We start from the raw sequence: 19358 nt of genomic DNA, 5'->3' as shown, positions 1-19358 counted from the left end.
TTTTTTTTTGAGCCCCGAACAAAAGTTCTTGAAATAAAGATCTATCTCATTCTAAGTTATTATTAAGGCTGAGAAAGTAAGCCCGAAAATATAAAAAAAAACTAAAAATATATCCGAGGAAGAAATGACCATCTATCGCCGGACATGTTCAGCTTTGTGCATAGGCGGTAGGAAATCTTAAATCGTCACGATCCAGTCGAACGACGGGTATCCATCGAAACACACAAGAGAGTATGATCCCCTATTTGGTGCGCTTGTAGATCTTGCCAAGGAATGCCTCGAAGACTTCCTTCTTCAGACCCTTAGACTCATCGACGGCCGCAATCTTTTCGCGGAGCTCGCCAACAACCTTCTCCTCGTACTCCTTGTACACCTTCTCCAGCTGAAGCTCGTTGAAAAGGGCCTTGACCTTGGCCTCCTCAGCAGCGTCCTTGCGGCCGTAGGAAGCATCCAGGAGCTGGCGCTGCTCGGGAGTGCAGCGCTGGATGGCCTGGTTAACGAGCCAAGAGCACTTGTTGTCCTGAATATCGGTACCGATCTTGCCAATGACAGATGGGTCACCGAAGTTGTCGAGGTAATCATCCTGGATCTGGAAGTACTGACCCAGAGGAATGAGGATGTCGTGAGCCTGCTTGAGGTTTTCCTCGGTAGCCAACTGCAGGTACATAAGAGCAAGAGCGACGGGCAGGTAGAAGCTGTAGTAGGCTGTCTTGTAGGTGACGATGAACATGTACTTCTCCATGGAGAAGTTGTCGAGGTTGACGTTGTCTTCGGGGGCGGTGATGAGGTCACAAAGCTGACCCAGCTCAGTCTGCCAGGTGGTCTCGTGGAAGAGCTCGACAATGTCAATGTAGGCGGGGTGCGAGCGGAAGCGCTGCTTCAGGATGAGGTAGATACCGGCCTCCAGCATGAAGGCGTCGTTGATCGCGATCTGGCCGACACCCTCGTGGCGGTACCAGCAGGGCTGGCCACGGCGGGTGATAGAGGAGTCCATCATGTCGTCGCTGACTAGGAAGAAAGCCTGGAGCAACTCAGTCATCCAACCAAGGATGCTGAGGTGCTCGAATTGCTCCTCGGTCAGGGGCTGCTTCAGGAGAGCAAGGCCGGTATCAGGGACCGAGAGGCCACGGTTGAGCTTACCGCCGGGAACATTGACATTGAGGGACTATAGACCACAATTAATGGTGTCAGTCATGATTCATGATCTTTCCTCAAGAGCAATCAATCAAGAGGGGGTTTCTTACCTTCTCGAACCACTCAAGCGCATTGTCAGGGAGGTTGTAGCGCTTAGCATGGGCGAGGATATCTTGGGCCAATGCAGGGAAAATAGCCTCGAAATCGGCGCGCTTGGTAGTAGAAGCCATGATGACAAAGTGTGTGGTAAAGACTTCAATGATCTGAAGATCGAAAACACGCAACTATTTAGAAATGAACCACTTCCCCGCGGAGGGACCGTTTGTTATGTTTGTTATGTTTGTCCTGTTTGGTCTTGTGTTGCTGTTTCTCCAGGCGCAACCCGAGGACGACGTGGATTCTTCAAGGCCATTGAACGATCTTCACTTTGTTTCAAACTCTATGAGCATTAATAGCTTGTTCTGAGCCTTCGCTGCGGTTATTTGCGATCTTTCCAGTTACACGGGTCGCTGTCTCATCCATATCAACAACGCGACGAGGGCCAAGACCATTTATTTACACCACCGAACCTTTGCATCTTGAGGTTGAACAGCTGAGCTTCTTTCAACCCAAATAAGCATGATATCGAATTGTCGCAAAACATCTTGACCCAGAGCTTTATCGGCCCCACAAAGTTGTGTTTGAACGTCCTACCCCAGAACACCTCCGCTTAGTTGCGACCACGACGCCCGTCATGGAAGAACCTACAGATGACGGAATCCGGGAGCTCATGTACCAGCTGGAAAATGCTGCAATCAAATGCTCGGAGCGATGCCTTTACCAATCATCAAAATGGTACGACTAATAAGCTTGATTCGAACAAGCCTGACGTGCTAATGATGTTGATGAACTCAGGGCCGCTGAAATGCTTGATTCTCTCCGCCCTTTAGATCACGAAGATACTGATCTCGAGTCTCCAATGGAGATTTCAGATCCTCCTCCGCCAGCAACAAATCCTTATCTCCAAGTGCGTGACCCAGTAGAAGCTGCCCTTGAAACGCAAGAGTCCTACAAATACCTGCTCGCCAAATCATACTTCGATACCCGCGAATATGACCGATGTGCGGCCGTATTCCTCCCTCCGACAACACCACCCGTTCCTTTATCCATTACCTCGCCCAACTCCAAGCCGAGGCCATCGCGGACTTCACAAAAAGGCAAGGACAAAGCTTCGCCGTTTCAAAGCTCAAAGACCCCAAAGACCCAAATACAGCAAAATCCATATCCAAAGCTCAGTCAGAAATCGCTCTTCCTCGCCCTGTACGCAAAATACTTAGCCGGAGAGAAGCGCAAGGAAGAGGAGACGGAAATGGTGTTAGGTCCAGCAGATGGTGGGATGGCGGTCAATCGAGAGTTGTCCGGCCTCGCTAGAGGTTTAGATGGATGGCTATCAGAACGAACCGCACAAGGGTTGGATGATCGAGGGCAGGGGTGGTTGGAGTATCTCTATGCTGTGGTCTTGTTAAAAGGACGGAATGAGGAGTTGGCGAAGAAATGGCTGATCCGCTGTGTGCATCAAAACCCATACCATTGGGGTGCCTGGCAGGAACTGAACGACCTCCTGGGAAGCACAGAAGACGTACGTTATTCCCATCAACATTTCCTTCCGTCGGTACTAATTTTTACCAGTTGAAACAAATCCTCGAACTTCTGCCGCAAAACGTCATGAGCTTAATATTCTACGTCTACTGCAGCCAGGAGCTGTACCAGGCCACAGAAGACACATACAGGTCACTCTCCGAGCTACAGTCAATGTTTCCAGAAAGCGCATTCCTCAAAACACAACACGCGTTGTTACTATATCACTCGAAAGGTAAAACTGCCCCGGCTCCTGCACAATGCGTAGTTCATACATGAACTAATATCATTCAGACTTCGAAGAAGCATCCCATATTTTCGAAGGCATTCTAGCCACATCACCACACCGCTTAGACAGTCTAGATCACTATTCGAACATCCTTTACGTGATGGACCAACGACCTCAACTTGCATTCATCGCTCAGGTCGCAACCGCCACCGATAAATTCCGCCCAGAAACCTGCTGTGTCGTGGGTAACTACTACTCATTGAAATCTGAGCATGAGAAGGCAGTAATGTACTTCCGACGTGCACTCACCCTCGACCGGAACTTCTTATCTGCATGGACCCTGATGGGTCATGAGTACATCGAGATGAAGAATACCCACACTGCCATCGAATCCTACCGTCGAGCTGTCGATGTCAATCGTAAGGACTACCGCGCCTGGTACGGTCTCGGACAAGCCTACGAAGTGTTAGATATGTCTTTCTATGCCCTGTTCTACTACCAGCGCGCCGCAGCATTACGTCCGTACGACCCAAAGATGTGGCAGGCAGTTGGGTCATGCTACGCAAAGATGGGCCGAGTGGAACAGAGTATTCAAGCTCTGAAGCGCGCATTGGTGGCTGGATCATTACAGCCAGATGATGGCGGGCAACCGGCCGCCGGCGCAAGCCCTGGCTCTGGGAGTCGCAAGATCCTTGACCCAGAAACCCTGCACCAAATCGCGACACTGTACGAGCGTCTTGGTGACGAAGAGGAGGCCGCTGCATACATGGAGCTCACTCTCCAACAAGAGTCCGGTGCCCCTGCCAATGAAAACCCAGATGATGACGACTCCTCTGCCTCGGACAATGGCCTTCAAAGCGATGCCGAGATTGAGCATTCAGGGGACGAAGACACTGATCTGTCGCAACGACATCATCGTAATCGCAAGCCTCGCGCAAAGGCTGAATCCTTCGCTGTGCAAAACGATGACTCTATCGTCAGTGAGACGTGGAACGGCACTGGTGTTACGGCAACTACCTCCAAGGCACGGTTGTGGTTGGCACAATATGCGTCACGGAACGGTGATCTTGACCGTGCGGACCAGCTAGCGAGCGAGTTGTGCCAGGATGGAATTGAAGTGGAGGAGGCCAAGGCGTTGATGAGGGACGTACGGGCGAGAAGGGAGGGTGCAACTTAATTACGGCGATTGAATGAGATATGTATGGATTATCATGACAGGGAACCATCCATGGGTTCTACTGGTCTTCATGAATAACAGCTACGATTGGAGCGCTCAGTTTCACCTCGCGGAAATGAGGCCAGCATTAGGGGTTGCTATTTCTGTATGAAGAGTATCCACGTCCAGTATAATTGTCATTCGTAAAAAAGCAAGGGGGTATCACTTATACAAAACATGAGCTAGAGGGTCGATCGAGGTATACTCGCCTAATACAGCAATGGCTGTATCATCAAAGGTCATGTCAATCCAAGGGGTCCTTGGTACAGAGCGCGCAGGCTCTGATGTCATGTCATAACCACAGCGAGTCGATTCAGAGTGGAGCTCATCTTGTCCGATGGATATACCATCACATCGCTTGCTGAGATTCCACGAAAGACATCCATAGAAATGATCACGTCCGATGCCTGTCCACGTATCACGCAGGCAGAAACGAAGGTCACCGGGACGTAGATCATGCTCCAAAATGCTCGAGCCCAAAAAGAATATGCTTCCCATGGACGGGACTCGACTTGTTCCAGTATGGACGAACCTAGAAAGGGCTGTGGCGAGACGGTGCATTTCTTTGCCTAACCTAGTTGCTTTCGGGTCAAACAAAACAATGCCAAATACAGTCCCCTGTGATGCGGCATAGGGGTTTGATTGTTGGAGAGAATAAGCAGAGACATCGGAGCAGAGACATCGAATGAATTCAACCAAGTCACAAGATTCGCGCTCATTGCTGGACTTTTCATCAATTCGTGGAAGTGTAAAACTCCCCAGGGAGGTTTCAGGCGTCCATATAGGGATTGTTGTTAAGGGGGGTTGGGGTGACATCTTGCGTTTTTGCTTGAATGATGCAGGTACCGATAGTCTTTCCAAAAGCCGTTCCTGTGTCTCTTGTGATTCCTGCGGGTGCTCGTCGTGAGCGGAGATGAAGCTAGTTGTCCACATGGGACACAAAAAGCCCAAAGATTCCTGCGATGCGACCATTTCATTCCGGCTGGATTGTTGACGAGACAATAGATTCTCGTTGTCCACGAGGATACTGGTCCCAAGAACAAGATTCTTGTCTTCTGTGGGAAGTATTGTCTCATTGGTGTAGACTAAAGGGGACAGTGGACGGTCATTGTATGATCGATCGTGGCTGTCTTTCCCTATTGAATCTTCACGCAACCCTTCCATCAATGGACATACATCCATGAAACTTTCTCCAGAAGCAGTGGTGGCTTGGGGGGCCTGGAATGACGTGGAATTCGTCTCCTCGTCGGTGTCTGAACAAGTCGCTTCTGGGCTTGGTGATCGCATAATATATTTATCAAGTTCACTCCCAACCTTGAGGCGTTTTGACCATTTTTCGCGTTCTTCCAGTTCATCCGCAGGCACAGCCCGGGCTTTATCTGCTGCAACCAGCAGTTCATTGAAAGAGGTACACTCCTCTAGGGTTCGGTCTGAGTGTATCTTCAAAATCCGAGGGAATCGAAGTGTGAAGTATCTCGCACCAGACGGCTTTTCAAACCCACTACCCAGCATCTCAACTATGAATGGGTGCTTGAACAAGGTGGTTGCAGTGGGAAGGGCGTTGTGCCCGTAATCAATGTGAAAACCTTCAAACGTTTCAGGTCGACGTGCATAAAACTCGCCATCTTGGTTGAGGGTTTGCATGGTCTGAATGCTCATGCAGTGTCGGCCAATCACATCAACAATTCTGAAACGCGGCAAATCGCTTCCCTCTTTGACATGCTCTGGGTTCAGAAGGCAGCCTACAAAAAAGTGAGTCCATTTCAGCCCTTTTATTTGTCCCAGATCAGGAGCGTCCCGCGCGTTGTAGCTAGCTCCGACCAGGGCAAGGTCTAATGTGTCTCCAAGGCCTGGTATATAATCTTTCTTGAGTTTGATCCACCGGCCAAACATATGATCGACACCAGAGGAGTATATCGGAAAATAAGGCTCGTCAGAAGCCTTCAAGACATATCCCTCCCACCGTTTAGCAATTGCTTTCTCAAAACTCCTTTCGAGCCGATGATAGCTATCAACTCGGTTGAAGTCAAGAACTTCCTGATGAGCGAGCCCCGCTCGGCCCGGGATGGGCTTCACGAGTTTCTGTAAGAGTAGTCGTCTTTCCCGATGAGGCTTGGCAAGACATACATCGTTGTCGAGGAGAAGAATGTCAAAGAACATGATCATCAAGTGTTCGTACGGTTGCGGCCTGTGTCAATCAGCAAAAAGACCTATCTTTTAAAAGGAATCGTCATTTACGGAGAATCATTATCAACGCCAATCATAGTGCCAGATCGTGGGATAACCCTTCGAATTTTGTTGAAGTCCATCAGGTCACCATCCTGGTCATTCCATACAAGCAGTTCTCCCTCAACGATACAGCGGTGCGCAAACTTGCAGTCGGGTAATCCAGTGCGGAGCGATTCTTCTATCACAGGTATGATCTTATCTTTATCTGCGGTCGAGTCCTTGCCACTTTTAGAGAAGATCTGAATGGGGGTATACTTGTTAGAGAGATCGACGTGGATCTGACAATATTCACCATCGTATTTCCGTTCAATGCTCATTCGTCGACCGTTGGCCATTTGGTGACAGTGTTTGATACTCCGGGCTTTGTAATAATCAGGCCGTCCTACCTTAATACCAGGACGAGGGCGCAGATGTTGTAGAGCAATCATGCCAAGACTTCTGGCTGATTGGGGATCGGGGTTTGGAGGGAAGTGGTTTATTGGGTCGGAAGCGAGCATCTCTAACGCCCCTTCAAAAGAGTTCTGAAGCTGGAGAAGTTGCGGCAGAAGAAAGTGGAATTTCTCCAGGGTATACTGTTCTGGAAAAACGATGGGAGAGTAGCTTTTGAGGATCATGCGAGTGAGCCATTTGGCATCGCGGCTACTTAATCGACGGTACAATTTCGATAGAGTCTCTTCAACGTCCACAGCTGTACGAGTCCGGCGGGCCAGAGGGCCAGAGAAGCGACACCGTGATGCAATCATAGCCATGGAGCGATCGATTTCTTCTACCGACAACTCCTGGCCCGCTGGAATGTAATTCTCGGCCTGGCGCATGACAATTTCGACACACCCTCCGAGATCAAAACCACAGGGAGTTTGCCATCGATTGAGTTCGGAAAGTCGCGACGATCCCAAACCCAAGCAGCGCCCGATGACTCTTGATAGCTGCATGGCTTGCAGCCAGTATACTCGGTCCGTTCGTTTTTCGGGGAACATACACGAAAGTAACGCGACCCTGTCTGTTTCGGCATGATGAATGGTCCGTTCATATCGAGAAAACCACTGGGCGACTGTTCTAATGTCCGGATTCTGGTTCCTGGCTGCCGTGGATGCCTTGGCCGTCTTGCTGTCGTCCAAGTTGGACAGCAGATCACACAAAAGGGTGAATTTGAAGCCCATGGCCCATATTCAACCAAGTCACATAGTAACTTGGCTCAAAATCGGGGAATAATCTGACGTATAGTCATGTCGGTCAACACTCGAGCGTCCCGAGGTCGAGACTTTCCCGTCCGAACGCGAAAAGAGGAAAGAGCGATGACACGTGAGCACGTGACCACTTTAGCCCAATTTGGATGGAGAACTATACGGAGTATAAATTCGGGTGACAATGTAAAGGCAGGCGAATCATTGTATTTTGGGGGTTTTTACACTATTAAATCTTCTAGTAGATACAGAATCAGGAAGTAGAAGGCTAGTATGTACGATATTAACCTATTCCTTCAACCATTTCGAATCGATCCGTTGTGAAGTGGTCAAGCCATATGCGATCACAAGCATTTGATGCGACAAGCCTTCATATTTCGGAATCATTTGAAATAGCATTTCGGTGAACTCTGGTGACTGCCATTCACATGCATTCAGTGCCGCAAAGTCAAACCCTTCTGGATACATCCCAGCATCTCCCCAGTCAATGAGCCAGACTTTACCATCAGAATCCAGGGTCAAGTTGTGAGGTGCGACATCGTATTGCGTGATGGTATATTTGTTGAAAACAAACGGTAGGGCATCAGGTGGTGCTTGATGAAAGTGCTGGGTGATTTCAAGTCGCCGATTGTACCAGGCCTGTAGCGGCTCCGTCGAGCTGAATAGGCCAGCCCCCGCATCGGGAAAAAAGCGACCATGGGCTACACATGCTGAACAACCCACTGGGCCTGGTATCAGATATTGCTCCTCGGGTAGGGGGATAGAATGGAGATTGCTGAGGATCGAAGAAACTTAAGAGACGACATCCTTGTGTTCAATCTGACTTAAGTCTTCTCAACAATCCTTGACTGTTCTACCTTTCACGAACTCCATGACTATCAGGCATCTGGCCCCAAAGAACACACCCTCAGTTTCAATATTCAACACTCGATAGACTTTGGGCACTGGGATTGGTTGTATTTCTTCCCGCTCCCCGGCCTTGGCAATGAGGTCAAGGATATTGGCTTCGCATGGTCGTGAATTTATCCCTCTTTTGATAACCCATGTCTGTGATATGCGCACAATCCGTGTTCCTTGGTAGTGATGTATAATCGGTGCCGTGTCGAAGAGTTCAGTCAAGGTTTTATCTGAAACGAGGGGGTATTTTTCGGGTTCTGGGCCTTTTACGCTGGCAGGCTGCGGGAAAGATTTCGTTATCCGGACTGAATTAAACGTGCAGGGAGACAGATTATCCCACTTCATGTACGTCAAGGGGTAGCAAGTCCATTTTATCGTCAAGCGAGGTAGATGTCTGGAAAGAAGGTCATGAGAGTGAGAGGAACTAAGTCCACTTAAGTCCACTTTGTTTGGCGTTCATAATCAGATGATATCTGCCACGTCACTTGAATTATTTGTTTCCCTTTCCACGTAGAGGTGATCCGCCTCCTGCTTTTAGAAGCTTTGTTCCTTCACAGTCGCTTGGAAACCTCTCAGGTATTGTGATCTCGAATACCGAGCCCGATTTTGAATTAGCGGCATAAACTACTAACTCTCCTGGCCTTCGCTTGGCGATTCCAGCCTTCTTTAGAGACTCGAGTGTGAGGTAAGTGGTGGAGAGATAGAAATAAATGTATTGAGATCTATCAACAGGACTAATGCTTAACCAAGCGTTTTCAAGTTCTTCTCTGCATCTTCGGGTTCTCTTTTGCAATTTTCCACTATTTCTTCCAGCTGTCTTTTCTGAATGCTCTTGTAGGACATCGGATATTGGCTGTTTGTGATTTAAGTGATATCATCACCTTGATCAGGTTTCGGACGTTCCACCTAATTGTGTTGGATTGTGACAAGGATATCTCCTAGCGAAGGCGCTGGTGAACTAATTTACATCTCGTGTGCTCCACCTCTTCCTCTTCCCCGCGAAGACATAGTTTTAGACTAGTGGGAGGCCAGGAAGTAGTACCGAGGAGAGTGGTCACGAAATGCAGCAAATGTATGTAGATGGGAAGAGGAAGAATGACAGGTAGAGTGGGCCAAAGTAATAAGTATTTTCTCGCTTGCTCTCTACGCGCGTTATGTCGCCGTAGTACACACTCCTGTCGCCCAGATATAGATCCATGTTGCCACGTCGCATATGACTTATTTGTGCGCACTCCTGCCCATTCTTGCGCTTGTTGGTTTTGGTTCGGATACAGACCTGCGATAGATCTGCGACGGGACATAGTACTAGCATAGACTTTGAGGCTGTCCTTGGCAACCTCGCATCTATACCAACATGGATGGAGGGCTTTTAGTGTGTGCCTTTTGCGAATAATCGTGTTAAGCCCACGAAACCCCATAAGTAGCCCATTATGATCCTAATTCATTTCGTTAAATTTGTGGTTGGGGTATAAAGTCATCAACCTAAGGCATGCTGGTTCAGAATCCCGAAAGTGGTAAGTATATTTAGAGGCACACTTACTGGCGAACCAATAGTTATAGGCTACATAGCAGTATAGGAAACCAGAAGGCGCTGGAGGTCAACCCAGGGACTCTAATCAATTTGACACTCAGAGCTTGTCCCTCCATCCTCCATCGGACTCATTACACCTCTTCCTTGCCAGCCTTGTGAGCCACAACGGAGTCAGGATCTTGGGCCCTAGGCTCCGAACCTAGCAGTCCACTCGGTGAATCAGCATGGGCTAGGTCAGCTGGCGGAGCAGTGCGAGATAATTGAATCAGAGGAGCACTGTGATCAGGGTTCCCTGCACCGAGTGTGTCTGACGCCTCTCCCACCGAGGATGATGTTTTCCTTGCTCGATCCCTTCTCCGATGACGCCGTACAAAGAAGGTCACCAGGGCAGCGAAAATGAGCACCACGCCGACCCCAGCACCAACACCAATTCCGGCCATAACACCAATGTCATGCTTGCTTTTGGGGTTACTGCTGGGGGTGCTTCGACTTGTAAGCGTCCTGGCGCCATGCGCAGTACCACTGACACCCGCTGCTTTGACAGTCGCAAAATCAAGACCTGCAGTGGTCCTTTCGGCATAAGTGAGGCCTGTTTCAGAAATGTTAGCTTTGTATCAACCGCACAGTTGTTTATAGGAGATTTCCTGCCTTTGATCTCAAATCGATGGCTATCACTCAATAATCCGTTTCCTGCAACTGAGATAACCGGCGGTGACATTGTCGAAATGAGCAACTAAGTCGCAACGAAAGGTGAAAATAAAATATGGCAAACATGGGATATATAACCAAGAGATAAATGAGACATGGGTTTGGGGGAGGGGGGTCCATATCTCGGATGCTACATAGATGTGTATACTTTTCCCGACTTAGCCTAGCGCTGACCCGTGAAGCCGTATTTTTTAATTGCAATAAACTCAGTTGATAACGAGCCCCTGTATTTTCAATACAGTGGCTGTGGCACCCGTGTGCACGAGTCACGGATTCCGTGCGTCCATCATAACCCTAATTTTCTTCGAGCTTTCCCTTATTGCATCCTGAGCACTAGTTTTATGATCTTCGCCTCGGTAGGGTTCTCTCTCAAGTTGCCCAAAAGCAGCGGCAGCACAGATTATTCCACGGGACTGCTTGTAGTTTCGCGCTTGATAACGTCGTGACATAGAGAAGACCAACCGATAAGAGAACAAGTGCTATGGGGACGGCGATGTTTCCCTAGCGTACATGGACAAACGAATTTTGAGATATGCTATGCTATCTACACGGGTCGGCTTGAGACTGGAAGGAATGACATCGGTCATGATTGTAGCTGTACTCGTGCTGGACTCGATGAGGCTGTTACTACGGTAGAAAACGAGAGCAGACTGGATACCGGGCGAGTAGGCGAGATTTGCGGTGAACTCTATGAAGACCAGCATAGTGGCGAAGAGGAGCTCCGTGGTAGACTGCAAAACTAAAATGCCGACGAAGTCGATGATATACGTCTTGGTGTCTGCGAGGGGGCTGCCCCCGGCGGGTTAGCTGAATAGTGCAGAAGGTTAGTCCGATTCAAGGGTTTGGAATTGTGTGTGTCGTTGTTGGTTCTAGGGCGCGATGATTGCCCGTCATGTACTCCGTAATTATGCCTGTATTGCCTCTCCCACCGGTGCACTGAACAGTGTGTGATCATTGACTTTTGGCTCTGGTACTGATTGACTTTCTCGTGAATAAAATATCATCTTTTACTGAAAAGAATGATATGAGCAAATCATCGTTATTGTTGAAAAGGTTCCCATTCGTCTCAACTGACGTCCAGGGTGTTGATTAAGTGATTTGGAAGAATATGGGATTAAAGAGAAAAGGCGAGAGAAGTGAGAAGCCGGCGCGAAAGCTGCACTAACCTTCCACTGAGCTAGAATAGAATACCATTGGGCCACTACCTAGATAGCCCCCATCTGAACGGTTAGTCTCTTGGCATCTGCACAAGCCATGGCAGGATAGGTCGCGATCACCGCGACCACCGCCACAAAGACGGGAATACGAGAATATTGAAGTGTGTGATTGGCGGGGAGAGGAAAGTACATGTTGGACCCTCCAGCCCTAGAGAGCTCCAGGATTCTTGGCTCTGCTTATTCCACGGGGCTATGGTTACTGTGGCCCAATGCTAAGCCTATGATAATTATCAATTACTCTACGGAGTAGTTATTCAAATGTATGTAGTTATTAATAGTTAAGCCATGTTAGCCACGGCAAACCAGCCACAACTAAGCTCAGTTTACTCCTTGAGTCCTTACGGAGTACTCCGTACTCTCTGAAGAATCGATCTTTTTTTCTCTGTTTCCCCTTTTTCGCCTTTCGCCCTGTCCAAACTCGCCCCCAAATATGGCGATGTTTCCGTTTAACTTGAAATGCTCCGCTGTGATTATCATGGTGTCAGCACTTCTGGTCGCTGTCGCCTTTGCTATTGGTCATGACGCCTTTTATCAAAGTTTGAATGGAAAACCCGTGCTAAACGCCCAGCCGATCGCGTTGAATTCCTCTTTAAATGTATCCGACCAGCAAGTGTATCTGTCTCTCGGTACATTATTTGCCTTCTTAGTGAAGATTTCCCTTGGAGTGTCGGTCTCAACGGTCTTCGATCAATTTGTTTGGAAGTCCATTCAAACCCAAAGAACTCGAATCGGTATCATCGACGATCTACTATTGGTTCTCAAGAATGGCTTCACAGTTCTCAATTTACAATTATGGAAGCGTTCCCCGATCAGCATGACTCTTGCTTTAATTTGTTGGCTTCTTCCTGTGGTATCGATGATATCGCCTGCTACGTTAAGCGTGCATTTGACTTCTTTCGATGAATATGCATTAAAACGAATCCCTCGTGTCGATTTTACGAGCGCAAGGTTTGCTACTTTCGTTTCTGGCGCCATCTCAGCCACAAACCAAAGTAAGCAGAAGCTGTGGATTAGCGCGTATAGGGATCCTGCGCCAGAAACTCAAAGGGTTGTTAATAGTGTCGCGACACAAGGTACAATCTTGCCAATAGAACCCCCAGCTGTCAACTCGTCCTGGTCAGTGGAGTTTCATGGTCCTGCTATGGTTTGTGACAAAGTGAACCAGTCCGTCACCGCTTATATCACTCAAAATGTTGCTCAAGCTATCAACGGATCTCAGGAGCATTCGCCAGGAAATCAATCCTTCGTCTACTACTCCTTGACCAGGTATGGATATCTTTCTTGGGCACCAGAGACAGATAATCTGATAGATTCCACTCCTTTCGTTCAAAATGGGAGTGGTACATTCACACAACGGTTGAACAATCTTGGCCCTATTCCCAGTGATCCGGAGAATGGCAGTAAAATATATTCCACACCAAAGCAGCCTATGATTGACTGGACACCTCTATCTCTGTTTGTTGCTATCTTTCCTCATTCCATGGAGACCCCCAAACATAATAATGTCCCGGAAAACGTGGCCGCAGCTGTACAAAATTCAACCATTTTACGCTGTACGCTCCACAATGCATCGTACCAGGCCAATCTTACCTACGTCAATGGAGCCCAGACGGTCTATGTGGCAGACAAAACGGTTCTCAACGGAATTTCCTACCTTCACGGAGTTACCAACCACGACGGCCCTGTTTGGTCCTCAAATACTTCGTTTATGCACAATCCTCGGGTCATGGAGTCTCTGTCTTATCAGTCTATAATGGACGCATTTGGGAAACTTTTATTTGGATCGATTCGTACCAATATGACCCATTACAACAACCAGGAAGACGGTATCGAAGGGAACGTCGTGAATTCAATGACACAGGCCACCAACGTCCTATCAACAACATTGATGGACACAGAGGAGATGAGCATCTTTCCATCTATCGCAGGCTCGGAATCTAATCTATTTACGGAGTATTGGGAGGGGAGATCCATCAGCCCTCCAAGATATTCTTCTCGGTTATCAAACGCGCTCGAAGAACTTTTCCAGAATATCACGTTCTCGCTCATGAGCTCCAAAATGTTCCAGTATGTACTTTCAGTCCGTATACTAGGCCTCCCCAGCGCACTAACCATGTATAATAGGCCCAACTACACGGTGCAGGCAGTGCCAAACACGAATGTGACCATCAACTCGTACCGCAACGTCTATGTCTACACCCGATCGATTCTTTGGGCCGCCTACGGCACTGCAATCGGCGTCACTGTGCTTTGTGTTACTGCAGGCATCCTTTTGTACCTCTCCGCCGATGGCTCGTACACCAGCAAATTCTCGACGATATTCAGAGTCACCCAGGGCGCCATGGTCTCTATAGACCTCGGCATGAAAGATTACAGTGGCCTTGACCCGCTTCCGGACCACATCGCGAATGCGCAAATGACAACCGGCTATAACCAAGACTATCCCGCTAAAATGTCATCTGCAACTCCTCTGGGTCATCCTCATCGAGAACCAGCGGCCTCTAGTCAACTACTTGAGACCACATCGGAGGGAGGTGTTCATAAGTGATATATACATGAGCGATTACGGTTTCTTGCCAGTGCAATACTTTGCTCACATGGTCGAATGCGTGGGTTAAAACATGCTTGGTTCATTCAATGACTTGATGCAAGCGTGATGTGCGGGACTTCAGCTTCTTCAAATAGAGCCTCTACATGCATCGTATACGTAGCTCAATATCAAACTATCATTCATGGACGGAGCCATGGATGCCGATAGGCAGCGGGACGATTGGGGTTCTCATGAGTCCGTCCCTTTGGCTGCAGCAGCCCTTGTCATTTGTAGTCAATCACACAAGTACCGTTCCAAGTAAACAATATATGATGGGAGGCTTGGTACATGAGCTTTTCCCTAAAAAGAAAGGAACAGTCAAATGATTAGAAGGGCGACAGTCTTTTCTTCTTCTTCTTTTCCCCCCTTTTATTTTGGAGTAATAGCCCTACGTGGGGTTCCAAATGTGCCCTTGGTAAGGAGTTAGGTGAGAAGAACTGGCCTCAACTACTATAGTCTACTAATATGCCGGCGTGCGGCTTAGATTCAAAATAAAATGTCAAATACCAATACCACGGTGTCATACACGGTAGAAACATTTGAATATACGGTATTGAATCCCGGAAACTACTCGGACTGCTATAATAGCGTGCTCTATATAGTTAGGGCTGCGCCAGGTTGTTAGTCATCCATATCTGTCACCTGGGCACCTGGGCATCCATCCATGGATACCATATAATAAAACTGCCGTGATAGGGCAAGTATAAAACAATTTAAAAACCAACGTTTTCATAAAAACAACCGTTAAGCATACAGAATTTTCAAAACGACTATCTTGTAGACTACCGTAGTAGTATCGATGATCATAGCGCATGGAATTCCGAAGGATTATACGAGGTGACCAATGAAAACCGGCACCCAGGCGGTCAAAATTTAGTATGGCGCTAGCGGCTGGGGACTACATACCGTCAATGGAGGGTTTTATTCGTAACAGTAAGTTTGTGATAGAAGTCAAAATAACACATTTGAGCCCATGGGCCAGTTCAAACCTGAAAAAGGACTTTGAAGACTATGTATTCGCCAAACACCGACCCATTTGTGTAAAAGTAAGGACGCCAGGTGGGGGGGGGAAAGAGACAACATAAATTCCTCTCCCTTTAGAGGATGCCCTGCTTTTGCAAATCCAAGTAGATCCTTTCGGGCATAACGTTACCCTCTGCGTCTTCCATCTGAACGACATTATCCCGTGAATCCCTGTCCTTCTTCCGATCCTTCTCGAGCTGCTCCCAAAGCGCCATGGCTTCATTGATACTGGTAATCTCACGGAAGAGATTGGTGTTGGATGTGATGCCAAGGCACTTCAGTCCGTGGATATGGAGGTTTTCAGAGAAATGTTTGTCAAATGCTCGTCGACCCATGTAGGTGTAGTTTCCGCAAATCTCGCACTGGTATTCGACGCCGAGTCCATGGAGCTTGTAAAGCCAGAATGGAATAGGCTTTCCATCCCATGCCAGGGGCAATTTCAATGGGTTGTAAACAATCTCCTCGTCCTCTTCCTCCGATTCTTCGCCGGCACGAGGCTCGGGACCTGTGTGATCGAGTCCAGCCTGCACGGCTTCCCATTCCATCTGGCGTTCACGTTCGGTCATACCCTGTCGGCGCTCAACATTGATTCTTGTCGCTTGTCGCTCCTCACGCAGGACGCTCGTCAAGGATCGAATTTGGTGTTCACGTCGTGCAACCTCGCGCTCCTTGAGGCTGTGAGCCGAAGATGTGCCCTGGGATGCAGATGACTTCTCGTCGGATGTGCCTGCTGCTTTGCGAGCTTCTGCTGCTCGAATATGTTTCTTGCCGGTCAAGTGGCTCCGGTGCACGTTTTCGTTCTTGAATTCCTTCTCGCAATCTGCGCACCAAATGCCCTCGCCGGTCTTTTGGGTTGCTGGACCAAATGTACCATTCTCAGACTTTTCTTCTGTCCAGCCCGGAACCTCCTTCGCAGCCCATTGCTTTTCGAATTCCTGGTCAAAGCTAGCGAAAAGCTCGTTCAACGGTTGCAGTGGTTGAACTCTCTTGATAAAACTTTCCAGATAGCTAGCAAGCTCACCAACGTAGGTGAAGTAACGGTCGGAGATCTTGTCTTTCCGTTTGATCGGCATGGCTGGTGGCGTAAAGGAGTCGAAGATGTCGAGGTATTGGACGTAAGACGCGCGCTTAACCCCAGGAAGATTCAGGTAATCTTCGTGAAGGGTTGTGAGATCCAGGTACTGTCCAAAGCCTTCTTCGCCAGTGAACATATTATCGATTGCGGTGCGGGGAGTCTCTCCCTCGGCGGTCTGACGGCGGTTGTATGCTTGCTCGAGGTTCTCGATTGGTTCGTTCGGGTAGCGCTTGTGGTGTTCTTTGATTTCCCCCAGCTGCTTGTAGAACTCCTCGAACTGATCGCCTGTTGAAATAGACTGCACTTCCTTCTCCCGCAGTCCATCGGCATCCTGGTAAATCTCCAAGAGGCGTTTGGACTGGCTCTCGATTCTCTCTAGGAACTGGGCCACTTCATGGTCGCGAGCCAAGCGGCCTCGAGCCTAACGAATTGATATATTAGAAAACGTAACCGACATTGTTCGGCGCTATACTCACATTTCGGGGCTCCTCCGCTACGCGATCAGCGATAGCCTGTTCCAGGCGCTCTAGATCCTCATGGATGAACCTTTGATCTTCGAGCAACATATTTTCAATATGACTGCCACGTAAGAGCTTCTTTTTATTGGCGCGCAAAGAGTGTTGTCAAAGTCTCGTGGCGATCGCAAAAGACGTTTGCAATTGGCAGCTCCAACTTGCGGGAAGGTCATGTGACCCGAACCTTTCCACCGCGAAAAGTTGGCCGGTTGACCTCACTTACTTCCTAAGGCTTCACTCTTCGTGAATCCCATAATCATTTATTATCTGCCGTTGAAATACTCGAATTTACATCATGGCGGATGGAATCGACAGACGCGCCGAGGGTATGTGGTTCCAACCTTGAATCAACATGAAGCATGCTAACAGCAACTAGAGCGCATGGAGTTCAACACCTCCAAGGAGGTGACGGTCGCGCCGACCTTCGAGGACATGCACTTGAAGGAAAGCCTGCTTCGCGGAGTCTACGCTTATGGATACGAATCGCCTTCGGCTGTGCAATCCCGCGCGATTGTTCAAATCTGCAAAGGTCGCGACACCATTGCCCAGGCCCAGTCCGGTACTGGTAAAACTGCCACATTCGCGATCAGTACCTTGCAAATTATCGATACTGTTGTGCGCGAGACCCAAGGTACGCATTACCCTACTTAGTCTGATCAGATCCAGTCCTAACCACACTCTGCTTTGTCACAGCTCTCGTCCTCTCCCCAACCCGTGAACTCGCAACCCAAATTCAATCCGTTGTTATGGCCCTTGGTGATTACATGAACGTTCAGTGCCACGCTTGCATTGGAGGAACCAACGTTGGCGAAGATATCCGCAAACTCGACTACGGCCAACACGTTGTCTCTGGAACTCCTGGTCGTGTGGCCGATATGATCCGTCGCCGAAACCTGCGCACACGTCATATCAAGATGCTCGTTCTCGATGAGGCCGATGAACTCCTTAACCGCGGTTTCCGTGAGCAGATTTATGACGTTTACCGCTACCTGCCCCCCGCGACGCAGGTCGTCGTGGTCTCTGCCACCCTCCCATATGACGTCTTGGACATGACCACAAAGTTCATGACTGACCCCGTCCGTGTCCTGGTCAAGCGTGACGAGTTGACGCTGGAGGGTATCAAGCAATACTTCATTGCTGTTGAGAAGGAGGAATGGAAGTTCGACACACTTTGCGATCTGTACGACACCTTGACTATCACCCAGGCCGTTATCTTCTGCAACACCCGCCGAAAGGTCGACTGGCTTGCCGACAAGATGCGTGAGGCCAACTTCACCGTCTCCAGCATGCACGGCGAGATGCCTCAGAAGGAGCGTGATAGTATTATGCAGGACTTCCGTCAGGGAAATTCTCGTGTCCTCATTTCCACTGATGTCTGGGCCCGTGGTATCGATGTCCAACAAGTCTCTCTTGTTATCAACTACGACTTGCCTACCAACCGTGAGAACTACATCCACCGTATTGGTCGTTCTGGACGATTCGGCCGCAAGGGTGTGGCCATCAACTTTGTCACCAGTGATGATGTCCGCATCCTTCGCGACATCGAGTTGTACTACTCGACCCAAATTGATGAGATGCCCATGAACGGTAAGCCAATCCCCTATTATTTTTCCAGTGCCATACTAACGATGCTGTTCCAGTTGCGGACTTGCTTTCATAATCTCCACCAGTATTGTGATTGTAACATCTTTTCTCACGCCAAAAGCGACTTGGCTTCATTCCTTCTGGGGTCTTCTGCAAGTGGAGTGCGCTCGCATTGTTGATGGAATATGACTCGGAATCCGGCACGATGGGTTTGAGGGAAATGCAAGGCCAGCTCTAGCGTGGAGGAAAGGGATAATAACATATTTCAGTAAGTCAACTTACTGCCACTCCATTAAAATCCAACGCTAATACTCCGAGGTAGTTTCCAAGAATGACAACCGATTTGCGCACCCCAGGAGGTGTTTACGATTTTGTTTATTTCCAAAATTTCGGGCCTCTGGCCTAAGTAGCAGGGACTTTGTCTTTATGTTTGGAGTTTCTTCTTTTACTTTACTTTTTGACACTAGGAATCATGAATGATGGAATCAGTTTTACTCTTGTATAATGTGGCTCTGTTTCTTGGTCGAGTCTGGCGACATAAATTTGAACCAGTAGTAAGAAAGATAACGGATGGAGAAATAGCTACGGGGGGGCGTTCGGGAGGTGCAA

At 48.6% G+C, this 19358-nt stretch overlaps 9 protein-coding genes across 9 annotated transcripts; 3 read left to right on the top strand and 6 right to left on the bottom strand.

Annotated features, from left to right (window-relative positions):
• Positions 1-241: 241 nt before the first annotated feature.
• On the bottom strand, positions 242-1364 carry erg20 (bifunctional (2E,6E)-farnesyl diphosphate synthase/dimethylallyltranstransferase; the record flags this gene model as incomplete). The annotated part of the gene is made up of 2 exons (XM_040958595.2): positions 242-1165; positions 1245-1364. The coding sequence occupies 2 exons, from the start codon at positions 1362-1364 to the stop codon at positions 242-244; spliced, it is 1044 nt and encodes a 347-aa protein (XP_040810889.1).
• A 503-nt stretch (positions 1365-1867) lies between these two features.
• N7455_003752 (anaphase promoting complex subunit CDC23) lies at positions 1868-4157 on the top strand (the record flags this gene model as incomplete). The annotated part of the gene is made up of 4 exons (XM_040958669.2): positions 1868-1968; positions 2029-2752; positions 2803-2986; positions 3046-4157. The coding sequence occupies 4 exons, from the start codon at positions 1868-1870 to the stop codon at positions 4155-4157; spliced, it is 2121 nt and encodes a 706-aa protein (XP_040810985.1).
• A 201-nt stretch (positions 4158-4358) lies between these two features.
• On the bottom strand, positions 4359-7585 carry N7455_003751 (ATP dependent DNA ligase domain protein; the record flags this gene model as incomplete). Its single annotated transcript, XM_040958686.2, has 2 exons — positions 4359-6384; positions 6435-7585. The coding sequence occupies 2 exons, from the start codon at positions 7583-7585 to the stop codon at positions 4359-4361; spliced, it is 3177 nt and encodes a 1058-aa protein (XP_040810918.2).
• A 312-nt stretch (positions 7586-7897) lies between these two features.
• Positions 7898-8415, bottom strand: N7455_003750 (Aminoglycoside phosphotransferase; the record flags this gene model as incomplete). Its single annotated transcript, XM_065604568.1, is given in 2 exon segments — positions 7898-8384; positions 8402-8415. The coding sequence occupies 2 exon segments, from the start codon at positions 8413-8415 to the stop codon at positions 7898-7900; spliced, it is 501 nt and encodes a 166-aa protein (XP_065462119.1).
• A 1753-nt stretch (positions 8416-10168) lies between these two features.
• Positions 10169-10755, bottom strand: N7455_003749 (uncharacterized protein; the record flags this gene model as incomplete). Its single annotated transcript, XM_065604567.1, has 2 exons — positions 10169-10626; positions 10686-10755. 2 exons carry the CDS (start codon positions 10753-10755, stop codon positions 10169-10171), a joined length of 528 nt encoding a protein of 175 aa, XP_065462118.1.
• Positions 10756-11011: 256 nt separating this feature from the next.
• On the bottom strand, positions 11012-11449 carry N7455_003748 (uncharacterized protein; the record flags this gene model as incomplete). Its single annotated transcript, XM_065604566.1, has 2 exons — positions 11012-11175; positions 11266-11449. The coding sequence occupies 2 exons, from the start codon at positions 11447-11449 to the stop codon at positions 11012-11014; spliced, it is 348 nt and encodes a 115-aa protein (XP_065462117.1).
• A 943-nt stretch (positions 11450-12392) lies between these two features.
• N7455_003747 (uncharacterized protein) lies at positions 12393-14510 on the top strand (the record flags this gene model as incomplete). The annotated part of the gene is made up of 2 exons (XM_040958560.2): positions 12393-14029; positions 14087-14510. 2 exons carry the CDS (start codon positions 12393-12395, stop codon positions 14508-14510), a joined length of 2061 nt encoding a protein of 686 aa, XP_040810970.2.
• A 1139-nt stretch (positions 14511-15649) lies between these two features.
• Positions 15650-17216, bottom strand: N7455_003746 (SF3a splicing factor complex subunit PRP9; the record flags this gene model as incomplete). Its single annotated transcript, XM_040958636.2, has 2 exons — positions 15650-17071; positions 17127-17216. The coding sequence occupies 2 exons, from the start codon at positions 17214-17216 to the stop codon at positions 15650-15652; spliced, it is 1512 nt and encodes a 503-aa protein (XP_040810998.2).
• Positions 17217-17460: 244 nt separating this feature from the next.
• Positions 17461-18825, top strand: N7455_003745 (ATP-dependent RNA helicase eIF4A; the record flags this gene model as incomplete). The annotated part of the gene is made up of 4 exons (XM_040958663.2): positions 17461-17491; positions 17542-17796; positions 17859-18752; positions 18806-18825. The coding sequence occupies 4 exons, from the start codon at positions 17461-17463 to the stop codon at positions 18823-18825; spliced, it is 1200 nt and encodes a 399-aa protein (XP_040810876.1).
• Between the last annotated feature and the right edge of the window lie 533 nt (positions 18826-19358).

Source organism: Penicillium solitum (genome assembly GCF_028829755.1).
Source record: "Penicillium solitum strain IBT 25940 chromosome Unknown utg000002l_segment0_segment0, whole genome shotgun sequence".
Taxonomy (NCBI): domain Eukaryota; kingdom Fungi; phylum Ascomycota; class Eurotiomycetes; order Eurotiales; family Aspergillaceae; genus Penicillium; species Penicillium solitum.
The sequence above is the reverse complement of the archived record's forward strand: the minus strand, read 5'-3'. Positions and strand labels throughout refer to the sequence as shown.